Below are 18237 nucleotides of genomic sequence, written 5' to 3'. Positions count from 1 at the left end.
CAGTTATTATTATTACAATTTGTGTAGCGTAAAATACTTTTGCAATGCTTGACCAAAGTTGCAGCTGGTGTTCACAAGAGTGTTATTAAGGGGCTATAAATTGGTTGTCCTGTCCCGTTGCACAGACCTTTATATCTTTATGTCCTTTATATTGCTAGCTACATGCGGTTCGCACACTAATGCAGTCACATCCAGAAGTCCTGCAAGATTTCCTCCTGTTGATACAAAAATTGTAAACCGTTGTTCTGGCTATCCAGTCTTAAAAGCCAACATCCAAAAATCTGAATCTTAAGAGAGAGAGAGGGTCACAGGGAGGGTAGATGTGGCAATTTATGGATCATGACAAACACACAGACAAAGGGGAAGACGAAAAGATGGTAGACGAGGAATAATTTCTTCAATGAAAAATAAGTTGCAACCAAAGCAAGAAATACAATGAACTGTGCCTCTGTTGACACTGCCACTCTCCCCAGTAAATCACTAAATGAAAATCCCTGCGACTCCATGGGAACAAAAACAACATCGGATCCTTTTCATCTTTCAACATAACTCCGTATTTATCGCATCCAGGCTGCACTGCACGCTGAGAATCAGCATCGGCTTTAATAAGATCCAACACACTGTGCAGCAGGATAATACATTACATGTAACCGGCTGCAGCGCAGTCAGCCAGCTGGCCTGTGCTGCTGTGTTTGGACATCACCCACCCCTGCAGTGTAATCTCTACCAGGTGTGGAAGCTGGTGGGGCGAACACTCTGTAGTCATGCCGACAGAGGTGACAACACAGTAGACAGAAAGAGTGAGTAGGGAAAGTGGGCGGCAGAGTCAAGAAATGGCAGGTTTGAATGTAAACTAGAGATCGACCAATATGATTACTTCAGGTTGGATGCCAAATGTTACATATTAACAGCATGTGATAGCAGGGTACATATCATTCAGCACTAGACTTCTCCTTAATAAGGATTATTCTAGCTTAATATGTACAACAGAAATTGAGTGATGATGTTAGTGTCGATGCTCTCCTGGTTACTGTGAGATCAGTTGACTGAGATCAATAATAGCTGGTCTCCTGCAGTTTCCTGCTGTTCTTCTGAGTTTTCTAAATCTTTCTTTGCTCTGTCTTTAATGTATTGTCCACTAAGGCCCGAATCTAGCATTGTTTCTTTTTGTTTTCCAGGCCCTTTTTCAGGCTAATCTGTGACTGCCTCCCAATTTAACCACTAGCCGTTAGCATAGCCATAGCCACTGTAAAAAGTAGCTAATGTCCTGATTTGTGGAGATGGCTGTACTTCCTGTTCAATTTTATGCAGGTTGTGTCTCTGCTAGAGAGACATATCCATCAGTGAGAAGAGAGATGTCCTGTCATCCATCTTTATGTACAGTCAGTGATTTCAACAACTAAAAGGATCATTCTAAGCAGTAATGTGGCCTTGTGTTAAAAGTAATTTATTTCCAAGTCTGAGATGAACTTAAAGTGAATCAGAGTCACTCGTGCTGTAGCCCAAACGTTCAAAGAAAAAAAAAACTTTCAGACGGCAACAGCTCGTATTACTATCTGTTATTTAAAGCATTTATCGATTTTTTTTTAATGCACTTGAGGACAATGGAACGAGGTGTAAGCACCACATTCCAAATGCATATGTTAATACATGCAAAACTTATTTCTAATAAATGTATATGATGTATTTTCTATTATATAGGCATATAATGCATATGTTTGTTTTATAAATTAGCTCTATGGTATGAGCATACAGGTAGCATACAGTGCCTTTGTCATATCTGTTCTGTTAAAAAAAACAACAACACCTTGCTTAATGCTGCTCAATACATTCATTAAAAAATTGAAACTGAGAATTAAACCAGAATTATAAACTTGTGGCCAGTGAAAACACAAAAATATGTATGCTGAAAGATCATTAAAACTGAAACTGGTGTTTGGCAAGCAGTTTACAGCTGGATTGTTAGAGCTCCATCTTGAAAATAGCTGCTTGTTTATGTTAGAAAGATTGATGAGAGCTGTGTGAAAACTTAGAATATGTGCAACATAAAACCCAAACAATGAGCTGAAAGTACCTAAAATGCTTTTTAGAGCTAAGGGAACAGGGAGAATTGGGTTATAAGTCTGTTGTTTTGTGACTACGAGCGAGGCCTTTGATATCATACACAAAAATATAAGCTATTGTTGCCACAAAATTATTGTGTGAAGCTTTAAAATGAGGAGATAATGGATACAAAATGAGGAGAGGGGAAAATCTGATTAACTTGACATGTAATGATGTATATTCTAGTAAACAGGTTACCCCAGTTCATGGAAACACAAACTTACCAGTAAATTAATTGTTAAGATCGTTACTGGTTGTTTATGAAGTGTATAATTTCATTAAGCTAACTAAATGATATCCACTGTATGACTGTTGATGCTTCAATTAAGTGTGTCTGTATTTGAGGGAGCAGGCAGCCATTGGTTTGTTTCACTGAGCTACTTTGGCGAGGTGTGATGTTCTCATGTTTGCTGCGAAGTGTTTGTTTGATCAATGCATTTCTCATGTGCTTGCTGTGTTTATCTCGTAGACTGATAAGAAGGATCCCCAGGGCAGTGGCTGCATCACAGGATTTGAGATTTTGCTACAGAAACAGCTGAAGGGGAAACAGATGCAGAAAGAGATGGCCGAGTTCATACGAGAAAGGTATCCGCTTTTCAATCTGTCATCCCCTCTTTTCTGTTTTTTCACATCTTGCCTCCAGGTTACCATGAAAACCATGCAGTTGTCATTAAAACAAACTGGTTCCCCCTTTTTTATGCTCATTCATGTATATCACCGTGTTGCACAACACAGGAAGCGCACATGGAAACAGAGTTGCGTAAAGGCTGTGTGGTAATCAAATTCTCTACTTCCCTCTCAGGATAAAGATAGAAGAGGAATATGCCAAGAATCTCTCCAAGCTCTCTCAGATCCCTCTAGCCGGCCAGGAAGAAGGGTGAGTGACTGTGAAGACACCCCTCCTCCCTCTCATCTGAGAGGAGCTTGTCACACACATGACTGCATGAATCAGTACTGAAAAAAGTGCACGTCAACACTTGAAAAGCGGTCTGCAAGGCTTCCCACTGTGCAGCCGCTTTGGAGTTGCGGAGGCTGTAAATTCTGTGTTTTTGGGTTCCTACCTCTTCCTTATATTTTTTTTTAATAATGTGATACTTTATTTCACTACAGATGGCATATTTCTTCCCAGGGAGGTCATAGGTTGGAATCCGATATGAAAGAACAGCCAGGAAGCCATTAGAAATTCTGCCAAGGATGATTGACAATCTGGGAAAATAGAGAAACGCCTAAAACGAAACATTAAGGAGATGACAGTTGATTTATGAGTTGGTTAGTTGACAACAAAATTTAAAGACTCTCTTTGGTGAAAATCAAGTTTTTCTTTATCTTTTAACTGTGTCTGTGTGGCGTTTTGTATATGTTAGAAGACATATCCTGAGTGAAATAAGCAGTCAGGACTGAGCATTTCTACCTTGAAACTGTACTGATAACAGCCTCAAAACCACAGATTCAGACTTCCAGGATTTTATATGTAACAGGCCAAAGGAATCAGGACTTTCCTTACTCTATTTAAATCAATTAAATTTTATTTCTCCGCCAAGGAACGGCGGAGTTATGTGACAATCGGCGTACATTTGTCCGTCCGATTGTCTGTCTGTTTATCTGTCTGTTAGCAACATTACTCAAAAACGGATTAACAGATTTGGATGAAATTTTCAGGGAGGTCAGAAATGACACAAGGACAAATTGATTAGATTTTGGCAGTGATGTGGCTTATAGTCTGGATCCACAGATTTGTTAAAGATTTCTGTATCATTGCGAGATGGCAGCACGGTGGCACTGTAACTATGACTACAAGTGAACACTACGTCTGCTGCCTGCTAAAGATCACATGATTGCGATTCTACTGGAAAGCGACCCCTGTGGACTTATTGGGATTTATCCATCGGAAATGATACAAGGAGCAATTGATTAGATTTTGGCAGTGATGCGGCTTATAGTCTCGATCCACGGATTTGTTAAAAATTTCTGTATCACTGCAAGATAGCGGCATGACAACACTGTAACTATGACAACAAGTAAACACTATGTCAGCTGCCTGCTGACGATTATATGATTACAATCTTACTACCATTACTATCCTAATACAATTCTATGGTGCCGTGATTTCTGCCACAAAATTTTTCAAGATATCAGCCGCCAGAAATGATACAACTGAGCAGCCTTGGCAGAGTACTGCGCTGCCTGAGTGCTTTTTACTCCGTCAAGGAACGCGATGGAATTATGCAACAATCGCCATACGTGAATCTGTCTGGGACAGGGACCACCTCATTAGATTTTTTGGCAGTGATCCGGCTTATAGTCTGGATCCATGGATTTGTTAAGGATTTCCCATTGCGAGATAGCGGCACAGCATCACTGTAACTATGACAACAAGTGAACACTACGTCACCTGTCTGCTGACAATCACATGATTGCGATCCTTATACAAATCCACTGGGATTTATCTATCAGAAATCAGACAAGGAACCATTGATTAAATTGTTGGGGTGTTTCCGAGTCATCATTTCCCACTGCCCACTACATATTTAGGTCACGTGATTCGGTATCCCTACATAACGTACACATGCATAACACACCTGTGCTCAGCGCAAGGTCATTTTTTATTAAAGATTTCATCCGTTGGAAATTATACAAAGACTGAGCAGCCTCGGCGGAGTACTGCGCTCTCTGAGTGCTTTTCTTGTCTTGTTTATGTAGCAACAATTCACAACACAAGCCATCAGAGAGCACAACATTAGCAACACGTTAACTATTTTCTAACGTGGTCAAGCTACAGTCTCATGTCATCTTTTACCATTCTGTTACATTACTATTTTAAAGTTGTAGAGAGCAGTTCATGAAATACATTTCTATTCTGATACATCAACTTTTAGGGAACAGTGTATAATCCACTAATCTTCTGCGGCGTCTTTTCAAGATTAAACATGTATGGCAGGATTACTTCAATATTCCAACTTGCCATAGTGTAATGTAGAGCCATTTTACAGTGAGGTAGTGTGTTCGTGCCATGGAGAACATATATTCATAGCCATATATATCAGCTGGAAAGCATTATTTTCATGGTAAAAACTTCTAAATATGTAAGATTGACCTACTAAGGTGAGTTTTCTGGGGTTAAATCAAAGACTGGGCTGATTCCAGTTCAAGTGCATGAGAACAAAAAGCAAAACCAAACCAATAAGCAACTAGAACATGCTATTTCTGTATTACCAGTAGTTGGTATTTTCAGTGAATGATGGAAAAAAATAACTGAAAGTGTTACCAGATATCGCTGTTTCTTTATACTTAGAGTGAGGCATAAGTGACACTTTCAGGATGATGATGATTGTTAAAGTGTTGTGTAACAGTAAGCCAGGTCACACAGTAGACAGTAGTAGGAGAACATAGAATTTCAATAACGAATAAAAATTAAAGGAAGTTATGCTAGTGTTCACGACATACAGCAAACTTATTCAAAAGAATATCATACGAGTACAGAGAAAAACAACTTTGGTGTATTCTGTGTAGAGGAATCACCAATCAATCATGATTTGGAAATTCCCTAACCTGAGCTAACGTTACATAAAACAGCTGCAGGTGAGACTGTAAGAGTAAAATCTCTAAGCGTGTTGAACTAAGCAACAGTTTCTTTTCATATTGCTTATGAATGAAACTTTTCACTTCACATAATTTTTATTTAGAAGATGAACATTCTAGCCCTAGCATCTGCTCTGAGGGATTTTGCCAGGTCTAAATTAAGTTGTAATGTCTAATTAGTTGGCCAATTACCCAGGCAGGTAGACAGCTCCTCAGTGAGCAAACCAGTCAAGCAGCCAACCAGGTGAGACATCTCAGTGTGAGCCTCAGTCTGCAGGCCTGCCAGTGATGCTAGGAAACAGCGCGGCCTTCTTGTAAACCTCTGAATGCTTTGATCTCCGTCCTGCAGCCCAGTGCGGTTATTAAGAGAGAGCGGAGAAGAGAAGGCACGGACACATGGGAAGGTGGGGTGAGTGTTAGCAGTAGGAGGAGGATGGGGAGTCCGGGGAAATCCTGCAGGGAGAAAGAGAGTTTGCAGCCACTCCTCTCTTCTCCTGTTTGACAGCAGAGGGGATATCATGCTGAGGGCAGCTCTTTGTCTGATTCAGCGAGGGGACACAGGAACATGGAAAGTAACAGGAAGCTGAGAGGAACATGGCTGGTGAAAGAGAAGAAGCTCCAAATGCTGCCTATGACTCATCTTTATTAAGAGATTCCAAAAGGAAACACTGCATAGCAACATGGAAAAATATCAGAGATGCAAATTACTCTGTTCTGAGATCCCTTAAGTATTTCATCACACTATAGCATTATCACTAACTGCACTAGATGTTCATTAATAGGCTTAAAGTCTGTACTTAGTAATACTCTGGACATAGTAGCTACTGGCTACTTTCAAACATGATTTACTGAATTGTTAGTAAGACTTTATCCATATTTAAATCAATTACTATGATTCTTTTTTTTGAGTCGCAGTCTTTCATCTCATGCTGTGACCCTCAGATTCTTTGGAGTGTGGGGGTCAACTTTCATGTGAAATATTAGTGTGTGTGTGTGTGTGTGTGTGTGTGTGTGTGTGTGTGTGTGTGTGTGTGTGTGTGTGTGTGTGTGTGTGTGTGTGTGTGTGTGTGTGTGTGTGTGTGTGTGTGTGTGTGTGTGTGTGTGTATATATGTATATGTATGTATATGTTGTGTGTGTGTGTATATGTGTATATGTATACCGTATATATATGTATGTATATATGTATATGTATATATGTGTGTGTATATATATATATATGTATATATATATATATATGTATATATAGAATTTTTTTTCTCAGAATACATGGAATTCCTCAGATATGGGTGCTTCCCGAAAATTATTTGCAGTCTTCAGTGTGTCAGCCCCATAGACTATTTGTATGGATGTAACCTCTTAATGACCAAATTCCAAACTTGAGGCTTCAAAACTGTAGTCTATAATCCAATGGGTGATGTGTCTACAGCTGTCTGTTTAAACAGTCTATGGACAATCCTCACTCTTTGAAACTCTTTCATATCACAAATCTGCAGTTCTGCTTCTATTGTGACTTGCAAAAACACTTCAAAACGCACCTGTTCACCAAGGCCTTCAGTGTTAGTTAATGCAGTCTCCACAGCCAGCACCGCCACCGTTATTTTATGCTCTTATGCGCTCCGTTTGTGTAACGTATCCATGACTCTTTTCAAAGGCACTATATAAATGCATGCTATTATAATTATTGTTATAGAGACTCTTCTCTATTTGGATGCTTCATTTGGATCACAGAATTTAATACTGTGTTCACTTTATTTCACATTCTAGACAAAAACAGGGGGAACTCTGTAAATGAGTGAGTATACAGGCAAGGTGGAGCAAGGCTTTGGCTCCCCTGCAGTGTTTACATGTGTATAAGACAAGTCCTCTTCATATTAGCATGGGAACAGAGAGTGGGATGGAATTGTCCCATATAGAATCCAGATTATCCCAGCCAGCTCAGTCTGCCCACACCCACAAAAGTGCAACACAGTACTTTCATTATGCCCCCTCAGGCCCGCTCTGTTGTTAGACAGGACAATCGCTGTTTTGTTGGTCGGTTCCTACCATCCGACCGGCCGCAGCCCAGAACCAGCCGTCTATTTATTCCCGAATTTACCATTTGCTTGGTAGAGATGGGCAGGGGAGCATGTGACCACTTTTTTATATCTACCAGTTCTGCGCTGTCTCAGTGGTGTTGAATGGAGGGCATACATGGCAGCAGATTAATTTTCCCAGAGATACAGCATTTTGTTGGCAAGTGACTGTCAATAGAAGACTGTAAGACTGTTGCCACATGACAGATGTCATGTACTGAGTGTGAAGAACATTTGGAGTGGAGTGGCTTTTACAGCTTGAAATCATCAGGCGCAAAAAGCTAAATTTCCTGTAACATCTCATGTGTTTAACGTGGAGAACACATTGCACCTGTAGGAGCTTTCAGTCTGGCTTGTCTTCACTCAGTAGCCTCTCCACATGCTGATAATATAGAATTAACATGTATTGGTGGAATATAATACAGTTAGGGAAAGTGTGAACCCATGAAATAGCAATTTAGAAGCAATTTCATTGTATCAGAGGCACAGCAGGGTCTGGCAGTTATATAAAAATGGCTTTAGTAGTTACATTTTCTGTTCATAGGTGCTACTGCAGAATGAGATCATCTTCAAAGATTCACTGTTTTCAATGAAACTGCATTTTTTGAGCAAAATGAAGAGGACAGGAGAAGAAATCATAATTAAAAATCAATAAAAAATCCTAACCTTGGAGTCTGGTATTGGTAGTATTACAAGATTTGACGACTACAATCCAAAGATTGATCAGATGATTGTCAACTGCAGCAATTTTCATTAGGGTTCTAGGAGCCATTTTCCTTCTCGCAAAGAAAAAAACAATCATAAAATGACACCAGAAAAATTCGGAGTGGAGCTGCAATAGTCAATTATTCAGTATTTTGATAAATCGGTGTATCAGTTAAGTCTTTTTTCAAGCAAGAATGCTGCACATTGGTTGATTCCAGGTTTTTAAACGTGAGATTTTCTGCTCTTTGTAGCAATGATCACTTCATTTGCTCATAACTAAACATGGATGTAAATGATACAGGTTTCAAAGTTAAATATGATAATTCAGCAAATATGAAAGATTTTGTGGAGGAATGAAATGCCTTTGGTACAAGGTTACACACAATACATTTTAGTGACACTGAATATAAACAGAGCATTCTCTTTCTGTTCTGTTCTTTGTTCAGCCATGTGCCTTTTAACGCAACTTTCTTCATTTTATCCAAACCACTACAGGTCCTGAGTTAAATATAAACCAAATGAGTTCAAGCCACACCAGCTTTTATTAGCATATACATATGCAGAGTCACTAATTTGACTGTCCTTGCACTGTGTAAGCAATATATAGAAAGGCCAAAGAGCTGAAATCATTTAACTGAAACCCTTTCAAAGCTTGCACAGGTATGTCATTGTTCTGACTGTGTAAAAATGTGTGCTTAATTATGCAGAAATTTGTATGTAAAAGGATTCCAATACTTATTTGTGAATAGCCCCACTGCAAAACAGAGTTAAATATGCACTGACCATAGTTAAACACATTTCACAACCTGATTTAGTCTAACTGGGCTGCCAAACCTGCTGTGTGATTGTCAGTATTCCTGATATTTTTCTTTTCCCTACTTTACAGACGGTGGCCAGGTACGATAAGCTGTGAAATCATCTCTGACTGTGATTTTAGAAGCTCTGAATGTTTTAGACCAATTTTTGATGGCGTAGCGTTGTAGGTACCAGACAGCGTTAGGAATGTTTTGGATGTCAGTGTAAGGGAATTACACACGTCTTCCATTCAGAGCAATGCTTTGAAGTGACCCGCTTACCCATAAAGACCATCAGTTGTGGACCTAAAGCCTTGTGCCTGTGACTGCCTGCCTGTCTGCTGAATGATTGTTTTACTGTCCTCCTGCTGAAGGAATATGAAGAGGCTGTCAGCCGTGAGCTGGTCACTGTCTTTAATTCAGAACAAATGCATGGCCTACTAAAAACACAAGTTGGATGTGATTGTTAGATAGTGTGCTTACTTAATTTGAACACTTATCTTCTAAACAATATGAGTCTTCATTGTGTTATTGCCCCCAGCTGCATTTAAACGCTGCACTCACAGCTGAGAGAATAAGTGAACCCATATCTCATGTCCCATACATCCTAATCGCCAGTTGAACTGGCTGTGGACCTCAACTCAGTCCTCTAGATTTACCGGTTCCTTGTGTGTCCATGAACTTTTACGCTGACTGCTCGTGAACCCGTCCATGTGTGGATTACTGTGTGAGTGTGATAGGATTCACCCTGCCCCCCTTCTCGTGCTCTGTCGTACCCCCCATTTCCTTGACAGTCTTCCTGCCCTCTCCGAATGTGTCTCTACAAAAGTGTGTGTGGTCCTCTGTTGTGCAAGATGTTAAAGACACACTCTCTCCCTCCTACTTATCTGTTCTCAGGACTCTGGGGGAGGCTTGGGCCCAGCTGAAGAAGAGCCTGGCAGATGAAGCTGAAGTTCACCTAAAGTTCTCCTCAAAGGTGAGTCTTCACACTCTACAGGCTGCAGCTTTATAAACTGAATGTCCTACTCACAGTTTTCGCATCAAATTGACTAATGGATTATTTGCCTCATAGACAGACATTAGCTACAGCTAACGAGCACTGCACTCACCATCTGCACATACATAACATAGGCTACAATATTAAAATCACCTGCCTAATACTGACCCTATGGCCCCTGGACCAGAGCCCTCTGGAGGTGTCCTATTGGGTCTCCCACCAGGACATTAGCAACAGATATATTGCATCCTCTGGATTGCTTCGTGGGGCCCTCTCAGATTGAGCTTTATCCGGCTTTGTTATCTTGTTTGCATTGGCATAGGGGAAGAAAATCAAAAAGAAATTATAGGTCCCAAATTGTGCTCCTTTTCAGTAAATACAGTCCCACATGTGCCCAGAATGGGTTGCATCGTGGCTCAGTGGTTAGCACTGTTGCCTTGCAGATAGAAGATCTCCGGTTCGGTCCTGGCCTGGGATCTTTCTGCATTGAGTTTGCATCTCCCTGTAGGTTATTTCCGGGTACTCCAGCTTCCTCCTTCCCCCCACAGTCCAAAAACATGCTGAGGTTAACTGGTGATTCTAAATTTTCTGTAGGTGTGAATGTGAAGCCCTGTGATAGACTGGTGATCTGTCTGGGGTGTCCCCGGCCATCACCCTAAGTCAAACGGGATAGACTCTAGCCCCCCGCGACCATAATAAGGATTAAGCAGTGTATAGATAATGGATGGATGTCCCCAGAATGTGTCTTTCAAGTTCGAACCGAAAATGGCACAAATGTGGTTAATTGCACCATGTACTAAGCAGTCTGTTTCCGTGTCTGTAGCTCTAATGCTGTTGAGATTGCAAAGAAGATTCTTTGTGATTGACAGTATTGCGCAAACTAGTTAACTTTGACCTAGTGTTAGCTTGTTGTGCAAATAAGCACAACAAGCTAACACTAAGGAGTTTTCTATTGTTGTGGTGACATTGCCATCAAAATCAATACCGATATCGCATGATCCGAATATGACGATGTCGCGTTATCTGAATATTCGGCTCATCACTGCGTCTCCTCATGCACCCCCCAACCCACCACCCCCATCGGACAATCCGAATATTCGTCATTAATTGAGGCCGAATATCCGGAGCCCAGAAATTGCTATTCAGGCCAGCCCTAATCCGAATATTAATACTCGGATCCTCCCTCAATATTATGGCAAAACCTGTAAAAGTGAGATCTGTGGTCTAACTAACCTGAATTTTCATATGGTACATATCAAAATATATGTCAGTCTTTAAAAGTGCTGTGTAGAGTACAAACTGAAGTGTTAGAGCGAGTGAGGAACTTCATGTTGTACTTTATGTGATTCCATATTGGCTGTGGGCTTCACAGCCTACAGCACATGTGATTCACTAGGTAGACAGACTGCCTTCAGATGTAATTACATACAGTAAGGGCTTCCTGATAGCTCTGTGGGCTGAAGCACAGATGTTGAATCAACATTTATCATCCACCACTTTTTTTTTATCGCTTTAGTCATGTGTTCCCCTTAGTGAAAAGCAGTGGGATCGATCCCAGATGACATTTGAGAGAGGCATACTCTGTCTTCAAAACTTTGTTACCTCAGCATGCATGTAAATGTGATAAAACATGTTTTTAGAAATCATACCGGCCATAATTTGCAGATAAGTCTTCAAGGGGGTAAATAATAATATTAATTTTCAAATCTTGTTTAGTTGGTTTGACATGGGAGTCAAGAGCGGGAAGACGATAGATACAGAGTAGGATTATAGCTGGACTGTGGAGGAAATGGAGTTGGTGATGTTATCCTCCAGAGATGCACAGATGTGCGGCACTCTTCCAGGTTTTTCGAGGAGAAGGAAGGATTTGAGTGGAAATGAACTTTGAATGATGGGTTTCAGTGTGACTGCAGGAAGGAGCTGCAGATCTCATTCATCATTGACGGCTGGGACAGAACAACACACGCTTAATTAGGATCATATAACCAGTGATGGACTTGCTGCTCATATTCAAAAATAATGTGATCTTGTTTCATTCTTGACACTGGAGCAACACTGTTTTCTTAAACCCCTTTTTACCTTCAAGAATCCAGAAAAGGAAGCAAAGGAGAGTTGATATAATAATAATAATATTCTGGCTGTTGTTTGGCTCCTTCACATCAAACCAGTTCTCATCTAAACTAGCTCAGTGTGAGATGATGATGACATAATGTGGAAAGCAACTAAAGGGAATGGAACTGATTATGGTTTCTGGATAAATAAATCAGATATACAGATGCGGGATTAAAGTGATTTCCCTTATTGATTGATATCTATAGCATCACTGGAATTTGAATAGCACAATTATTAGGTTGCAGCCAAGAAAAGAAGTTATTTAACTTCATTTTTACGAAATATGCATGAAGAGTTACAGTATCTGCATCTGGGTTTATATTGTCATTCAATGCATAAATCTGCATGACAAATCTATTCTTTTATCAGAAATCTGGAAGTAATAAAAGTTGCGTGTGCCGTTGGATAGTTAACACAATGTGTCACGTGTATCACTGAGTGACGCCTAATTGAAATTCAGCTGCAAACTATAGCTCTATTTTCCATCCCACCACAGCCTGATGTCAGGGAAATACAATACAAATTGAGTTTTACTTTTTCACAGTGTATTTCTACATGTGTTCTGTTGCTGTCCTCACATGCCATAGGTCAATTCGATGCAATAAGCTGAGGAGCCAAATACAGCTTTGGCCTACTTTATTTCAGCATCAGTGTGAGTCTGTCACATGAAGAAGCTCATATTGGCAATGTTTTTTTTTCAGAATGCAAAGATATGCACTAACAAAACCCAGCTGTAGACGTCACTCTTGGGAACACAAAGCCTACGAGCCAATAAGCAGGGTGTAAAATTCCAAGAAATGAAGTGTGGTTGTACTAAGAGTACTGTACTCCAAGGTGGCATCCCTTTCATTCCAGTGAAAGTCACATTTTTCAGGCTTTCACATATTTGATTTGTTGGAGTATTCACATTACATTTTCCTGCTGGTTCCACACTCTCTCTTTATTGGACTAAAATTGTGTTGATACTAGAGACCATTTTATAGGGTTAAAACAATTCATTGTTTTACAGCCATTTCTTTGGTAATGATAACTGAGGAACATCCTCAGAGCAGCTGGCATCATATAGTGTGCAGTTCTGACTGTAGCCACTTTTGGGGGTGGGGGAACCATATTCTTACTGGCTTCTACACAATCACACTTCTTTTTGTAGCCAGAGGAATTGCCTCCTCCTGGCTGTGAGAAAGACTGCAGGTTTAGGGCACTACTATATGCTGGCTATACTTACAGTATGAGACCTGGAGGCTACATCCATCGTTTATAGAGAGTGTATATTTGTAACTCTTTGGTCTTTGTTGTGTTCCTCGAGCTACTCTTGAACAGTTTATATGGTGTGACAGGGAGCATTATCCTGCTAGGGAATGCCACTGCCCTTGGAGCGGTGCTATTACCATGTGAAGGTGTGTGATTGGTCTGCAACAATGTTTAGGAGGGTAGTACATGTCAAAGTGCCATCCCACAGAATGTGCTCTGATCAGTGTATGATCATGTTGATACTGTCACAGAAATATAGTGGCTACTGATAAAAATGTAAAAACAATGAGGGGTTTACTGCTTCTTGAAACTAGCTTGTTCCATAATATAGCATTTTGTTTCTAACAGTTATAGTCACATTAACTTCTAAAAGTAAGCAGGTAGCATTATATTATATATAGCTGTGTGCTTAGGCAAATTAGAAAAGTTTTAATTCATGCTACCTTCTCAAACAGGCACTTTACCTCACCACTTTAGCCACATTTTTTTAGCTAAGCTAAGTTAACCAAGGGGAAAAAAACTACGTATAGCTAGCCTCTGAGATCTTAGCTTTTATCTGAATAAACAAACATGAACTTAAACTTAGGTTAAACTTAAAGTTCTATATCGACTCTCATAACAACTTTATGTATTTAAAAAGACACATTTTTAAGTTCTTGGGAGGAATATTGTGAGTTTTCAAATTCTTACAAATCTGAGGTTACCCATAGATCGAGCTCTTGAGTTAAGACACTAAGCAGAGTTAGAATTTCTGAAACAAACTAATTCAGTCAGTGACAGCTATACAAATGTTACTTCTGATTCCTTTTTTAAAACATTTTTGAGCAGCTCCAGAGTGAGGTGGAGAAGCCTTTTCTGACCTTCAGGGAGAACTTTAAGAAGGACATGAAGAGGTTCGACCATCACATCGCCGATCTACGGAAGCAGCTGGTTGGTCGCTATGCAGCTGTAGAGAAGGTAAAGACACGGAAACACACCAAAGTATTAACAAGCACAGCAACTTTGAAATAAGTCATTTGTCTCCTTGCATATTGCTGCAACAGATTCTCAGGAATCATCTCGCTGCTGATTAAAATTCCACATCTCTTCCATAAGCAGATGGCTGTCTCCCATCTCTGGAATGTTTCCTGCTTTTTCTATATGTACAATAAAAAGCAATTGGCTGAAGCCTGAAGGCAACTGCAAATCTGTCTCACATCATTTGTCATCTGAGCAGCGGTCGCTCTGAGAAGGGACAAAACAGTTTCTCTCAGATAAACTCATTCGATGGACAATTGAGCATTTAAAGCAAGGCAGGAAATAAGAATCTGGCCGTGCTGGTTGTCATAAGACAGCTGGAGAATGGATGAATACTGAGAAAGTTTGTAGCAGACTGCATTATCACTGAGATGAATAGTAGCATTATAATAGCTGCAAACTTTTAAAACTTTCATGAGAATAATGTTTGCTTTCGCAACAATGTAAACAGCACATTGTTTAAATCCAGACACAAAGTTGTTTTCTCATATGCTGGTCAGTGAGAGTTTGGGCTATTTAACATCCAAAGTACACATTTAGGTAATTAGTTTAGTACACTTTTTCTGTACAAATTAGTGCATATTTTATAGCATAATACCTCAATTGCATATTTAGCATAACATTACAGATAACTTCAAATTCAAAAAATAACACTGTTAGTGAAAGTCATGAACTGGGGAAGTTTCGTGGTGATATCTGAAGTTTTAGCTGTAAATAGTTTGCATAACAAATGTGTGCAATTTTACAAAACACATGTTTAATAATCTTTTTAAAATAAGTTTTTTTTTTTTCCTAATCTGAAACAGAAATCCCCACTTTAGTAACACATACACGACCGTTCAAAAGTTTGGGCTCACTTAGAAATGTCCTTATTTTTGAGAGAAAAGCAGATTCAATGAAGATAACATTAAATTAATCAGAAATACAGTCTAGACAATGTTAATGTGGTAAATGACTATTCTACCTGGAACCGACTGATTTTTATCTACATAGGGATACAGAGGCCCATTTCCAGCAACCACCATTCCTGTGTTCTTATGGTACATTTTGTTAGCTAATTGTGTTGAAAGGCTAGTTGATGATTAGAAAACCCTTGTACAATTATATTATGAATAAAAGTGTGAGTTTTAACAGAAAACATTAATTTACCTGGGTGACCCCAAACTTTTGAATAGTAGTGTATATACATCAAACCTTCTGATTTCATTTTTATTCCTACAGAGCATGCGCTCATATGTCATTCACAGGCTGATTTCTTGATTCATTGATTTTTTTCCCACTAAAATAAGGTGAAAATTATTTTTTACTTTGGGCTGTTACAGTATTTTCTGATTTATGAAGTGATAAGAAGAGATATCCAAAATCCACTCTGTAAAAACCCTTTAATTCTAATACCTCAACAAAATGAAACAAGAATGGGATCTAAATTTATGCTAATTATCACATATTTAATGTTATAATACCTCAATGGGATATTTAAGCTTACAAATTCAGAAAAGTTTTAAAGCAAAAATAATTACCTTAATGTATGTAATCAACTGAAGTGTCACAATGATTTCTATTACAATGTGTTTTGTATTCTCCTGTTGCTGTAAAGAAAACATTTGCTGCCTGAAACTGAGCAGATCACTTTGTCAAAATAAGTTCTTTGTTGTCTCTGACTGTCTTATCTCCATCAGGCCCGTAAAGCTCTGGCTGATAGACAGAAGGAGCTGGAGTTAAAGACTCAGCAACTGGAGATCAAACTCAGCAACAAGATTGAAGAGGACATCAAGAAGGCCCGTAGGAAATCCACACAAGCAGGTTAGAGCCAGAGGTCAGAGGTCAATCTGCAGGGTCACAGATTCCCTCAATGTTTGTTGTTGTAGGTAGCAGACAGCAGTTCTCTGTGTATTGCAAGTGGTTGGAAAACATTTCTGATGCTGATCAGTTTTGATCTGATTCTACTGGTACAGTTTCCTGTATTTTTTTTGTAATTATGTAGCTTCAGGTGTTTCTTTAGATATTTCAAAAGCAAAAAAAAAAAAAACTCAAACTAAAACTCTTCTACCAGAGCAAACTGTCACAAGTGTAAAACTAATGTTTCTGAAGAAACTTTGGTTCATATTTCTAAATAAGCTCTAAATCTAAAAGCTTAAAGGCTCCATCAGTCCAGCGCCAAGAGTCATGGAAGTTTGAAGGAAAATCTGTCATTCTCAGTGGAATAAATAGAACTGATGGTCCAAAATATCTGAACTGATCCAAAAAGAGGTACACTACCGTTCAAAAGTTTGGCGTCACTTAGAAATGTCCTTATTTTTCAAAGAAAACAGCTTTTTTTCATTGAAGATAACGTTAAATTAATCAGAAATCCAATCAAGACATTGTTAATGTGGTAAATGACTGTTCCAGCAAGAAACGGCAGATTTTTAATGGAATATCTACATAAGGGTGCAGAGGCCCATTTCCAGCAACCATCACTCCTGTGTTGTAATGGTACATTATGTTAGCTAATGGTGTTGAAAGGCTAGTTGATTATTAGAAAACTCTTGTGCAATTATGTTAGTATGTGAATAAAAGTGTGATTTTTAATGGAAAACATGAAATTGCCTGGGTGACCCCACACTTTTGAATGGTAGTGTATATTGATTGTAGGCAGGAGTCCATGATACAAATACAAACAACAAAAGAAGACTTAGGATGTAGCTAAAAATTTAAAGTGTGTTTCATGGGTGGGTTCTACCGTTTGTGGGCTTATTAAAACTGAAAGTGCTCATCTTCTATGAAACTGGAATATGCTTAGTTCATGTCAGCATTTTAAATTCTGGATTATTAAAAATGTAGTGTCTGTAATCCTGGACATCTTATGTTTTTTCAGTTTTTCTGTACAGTACATATGATTTTGGTGCTGAAAGTAGGGCAAGGTGCTTCACTAAGAACAATTCTTCCTCAAGGCAAGAGAGTGTAAAAATGTGGCCACCAGTTTCTGAAATCATGGATCAAAGTTTTTTTGAAAAAATAGCACTATTGAAAAGCTCAGGGGCCACTTGTACAAGCAGGATGACTTAGCTGGAGACAAAATGTGTTTTAAATCCTTAATGCAATTACTATCCTTTGCCATATCTAGATGTGCTATGTCTGAGACTTAATCTTGCCTAGTCAGAAGTATATGCAAAGTCAATAGTCTTGACTAATTTACACAGTGAAAATATGCTGATGCAATGGTGCATGTAATATACAGGCTACATGATCAGTGGGTTCTCAGGTGTGAGAGAGCCAGGAGAGAACGCACCAGTCCTCTGAATATACATCGATCAGGCATAACATTATGACCACTTGCCTAATATTGTGTTGGTCCACTGACACAGTGGGGCATGGGCACAGGACTTCTCGGGATGTCCTGTGGCACCGGAATGGTGCCAGTGAATTCTGTGGGTCCTGTGGGTTGCAGGGTGGGACCTACCTAGATCAGGTTTATCCTGGCACATCCCACAGATGCTCATTAAAATTTGGATGGGTAGGGGTTGCTTGACTTGCAGTGCTTTGGTGGGTGGTACATGTCAAACATTTACATGAATGTCAGGACTCAAAGTTTCCCAGCAGAACATTGCATTATAAGAAGATGAT

The 18237-nt window shown here is 39.4% G+C and overlaps 1 protein-coding gene across 1 annotated transcript in view; it reads left to right on the top strand.

The window, feature by feature from the left end:
* Positions 1-18237, top strand: part of gas7b (growth arrest-specific 7b) — a 125078-nt gene that overhangs the window by 53517 nt on the left and 53324 nt on the right. Inside the window, exons 7-11 of the mRNA XM_055004714.1 lie at positions 2573-2688; positions 2906-2980; positions 10152-10230; positions 14443-14571; positions 16311-16434. Of these exons, the coding sequence (XP_054860689.1) occupies positions 2573-2688; positions 2906-2980; positions 10152-10230; positions 14443-14571; positions 16311-16434 (523 nt within the window). The remainder of the gene's footprint in view (positions 1-2572; positions 2689-2905; positions 2981-10151; positions 10231-14442; positions 14572-16310; positions 16435-18237) is intronic.

The sequence above is a fragment of the Amphiprion ocellaris genome, chromosome 18 (genome assembly GCF_022539595.1).
Source record: "Amphiprion ocellaris isolate individual 3 ecotype Okinawa chromosome 18, ASM2253959v1, whole genome shotgun sequence".
Classification (NCBI taxonomy): Eukaryota; Metazoa; Chordata; class Actinopteri; family Pomacentridae; genus Amphiprion; species Amphiprion ocellaris.
Note: the sequence above shows the minus strand (reverse complement) of the source record. Positions and strands in the feature narration are given on the sequence as shown.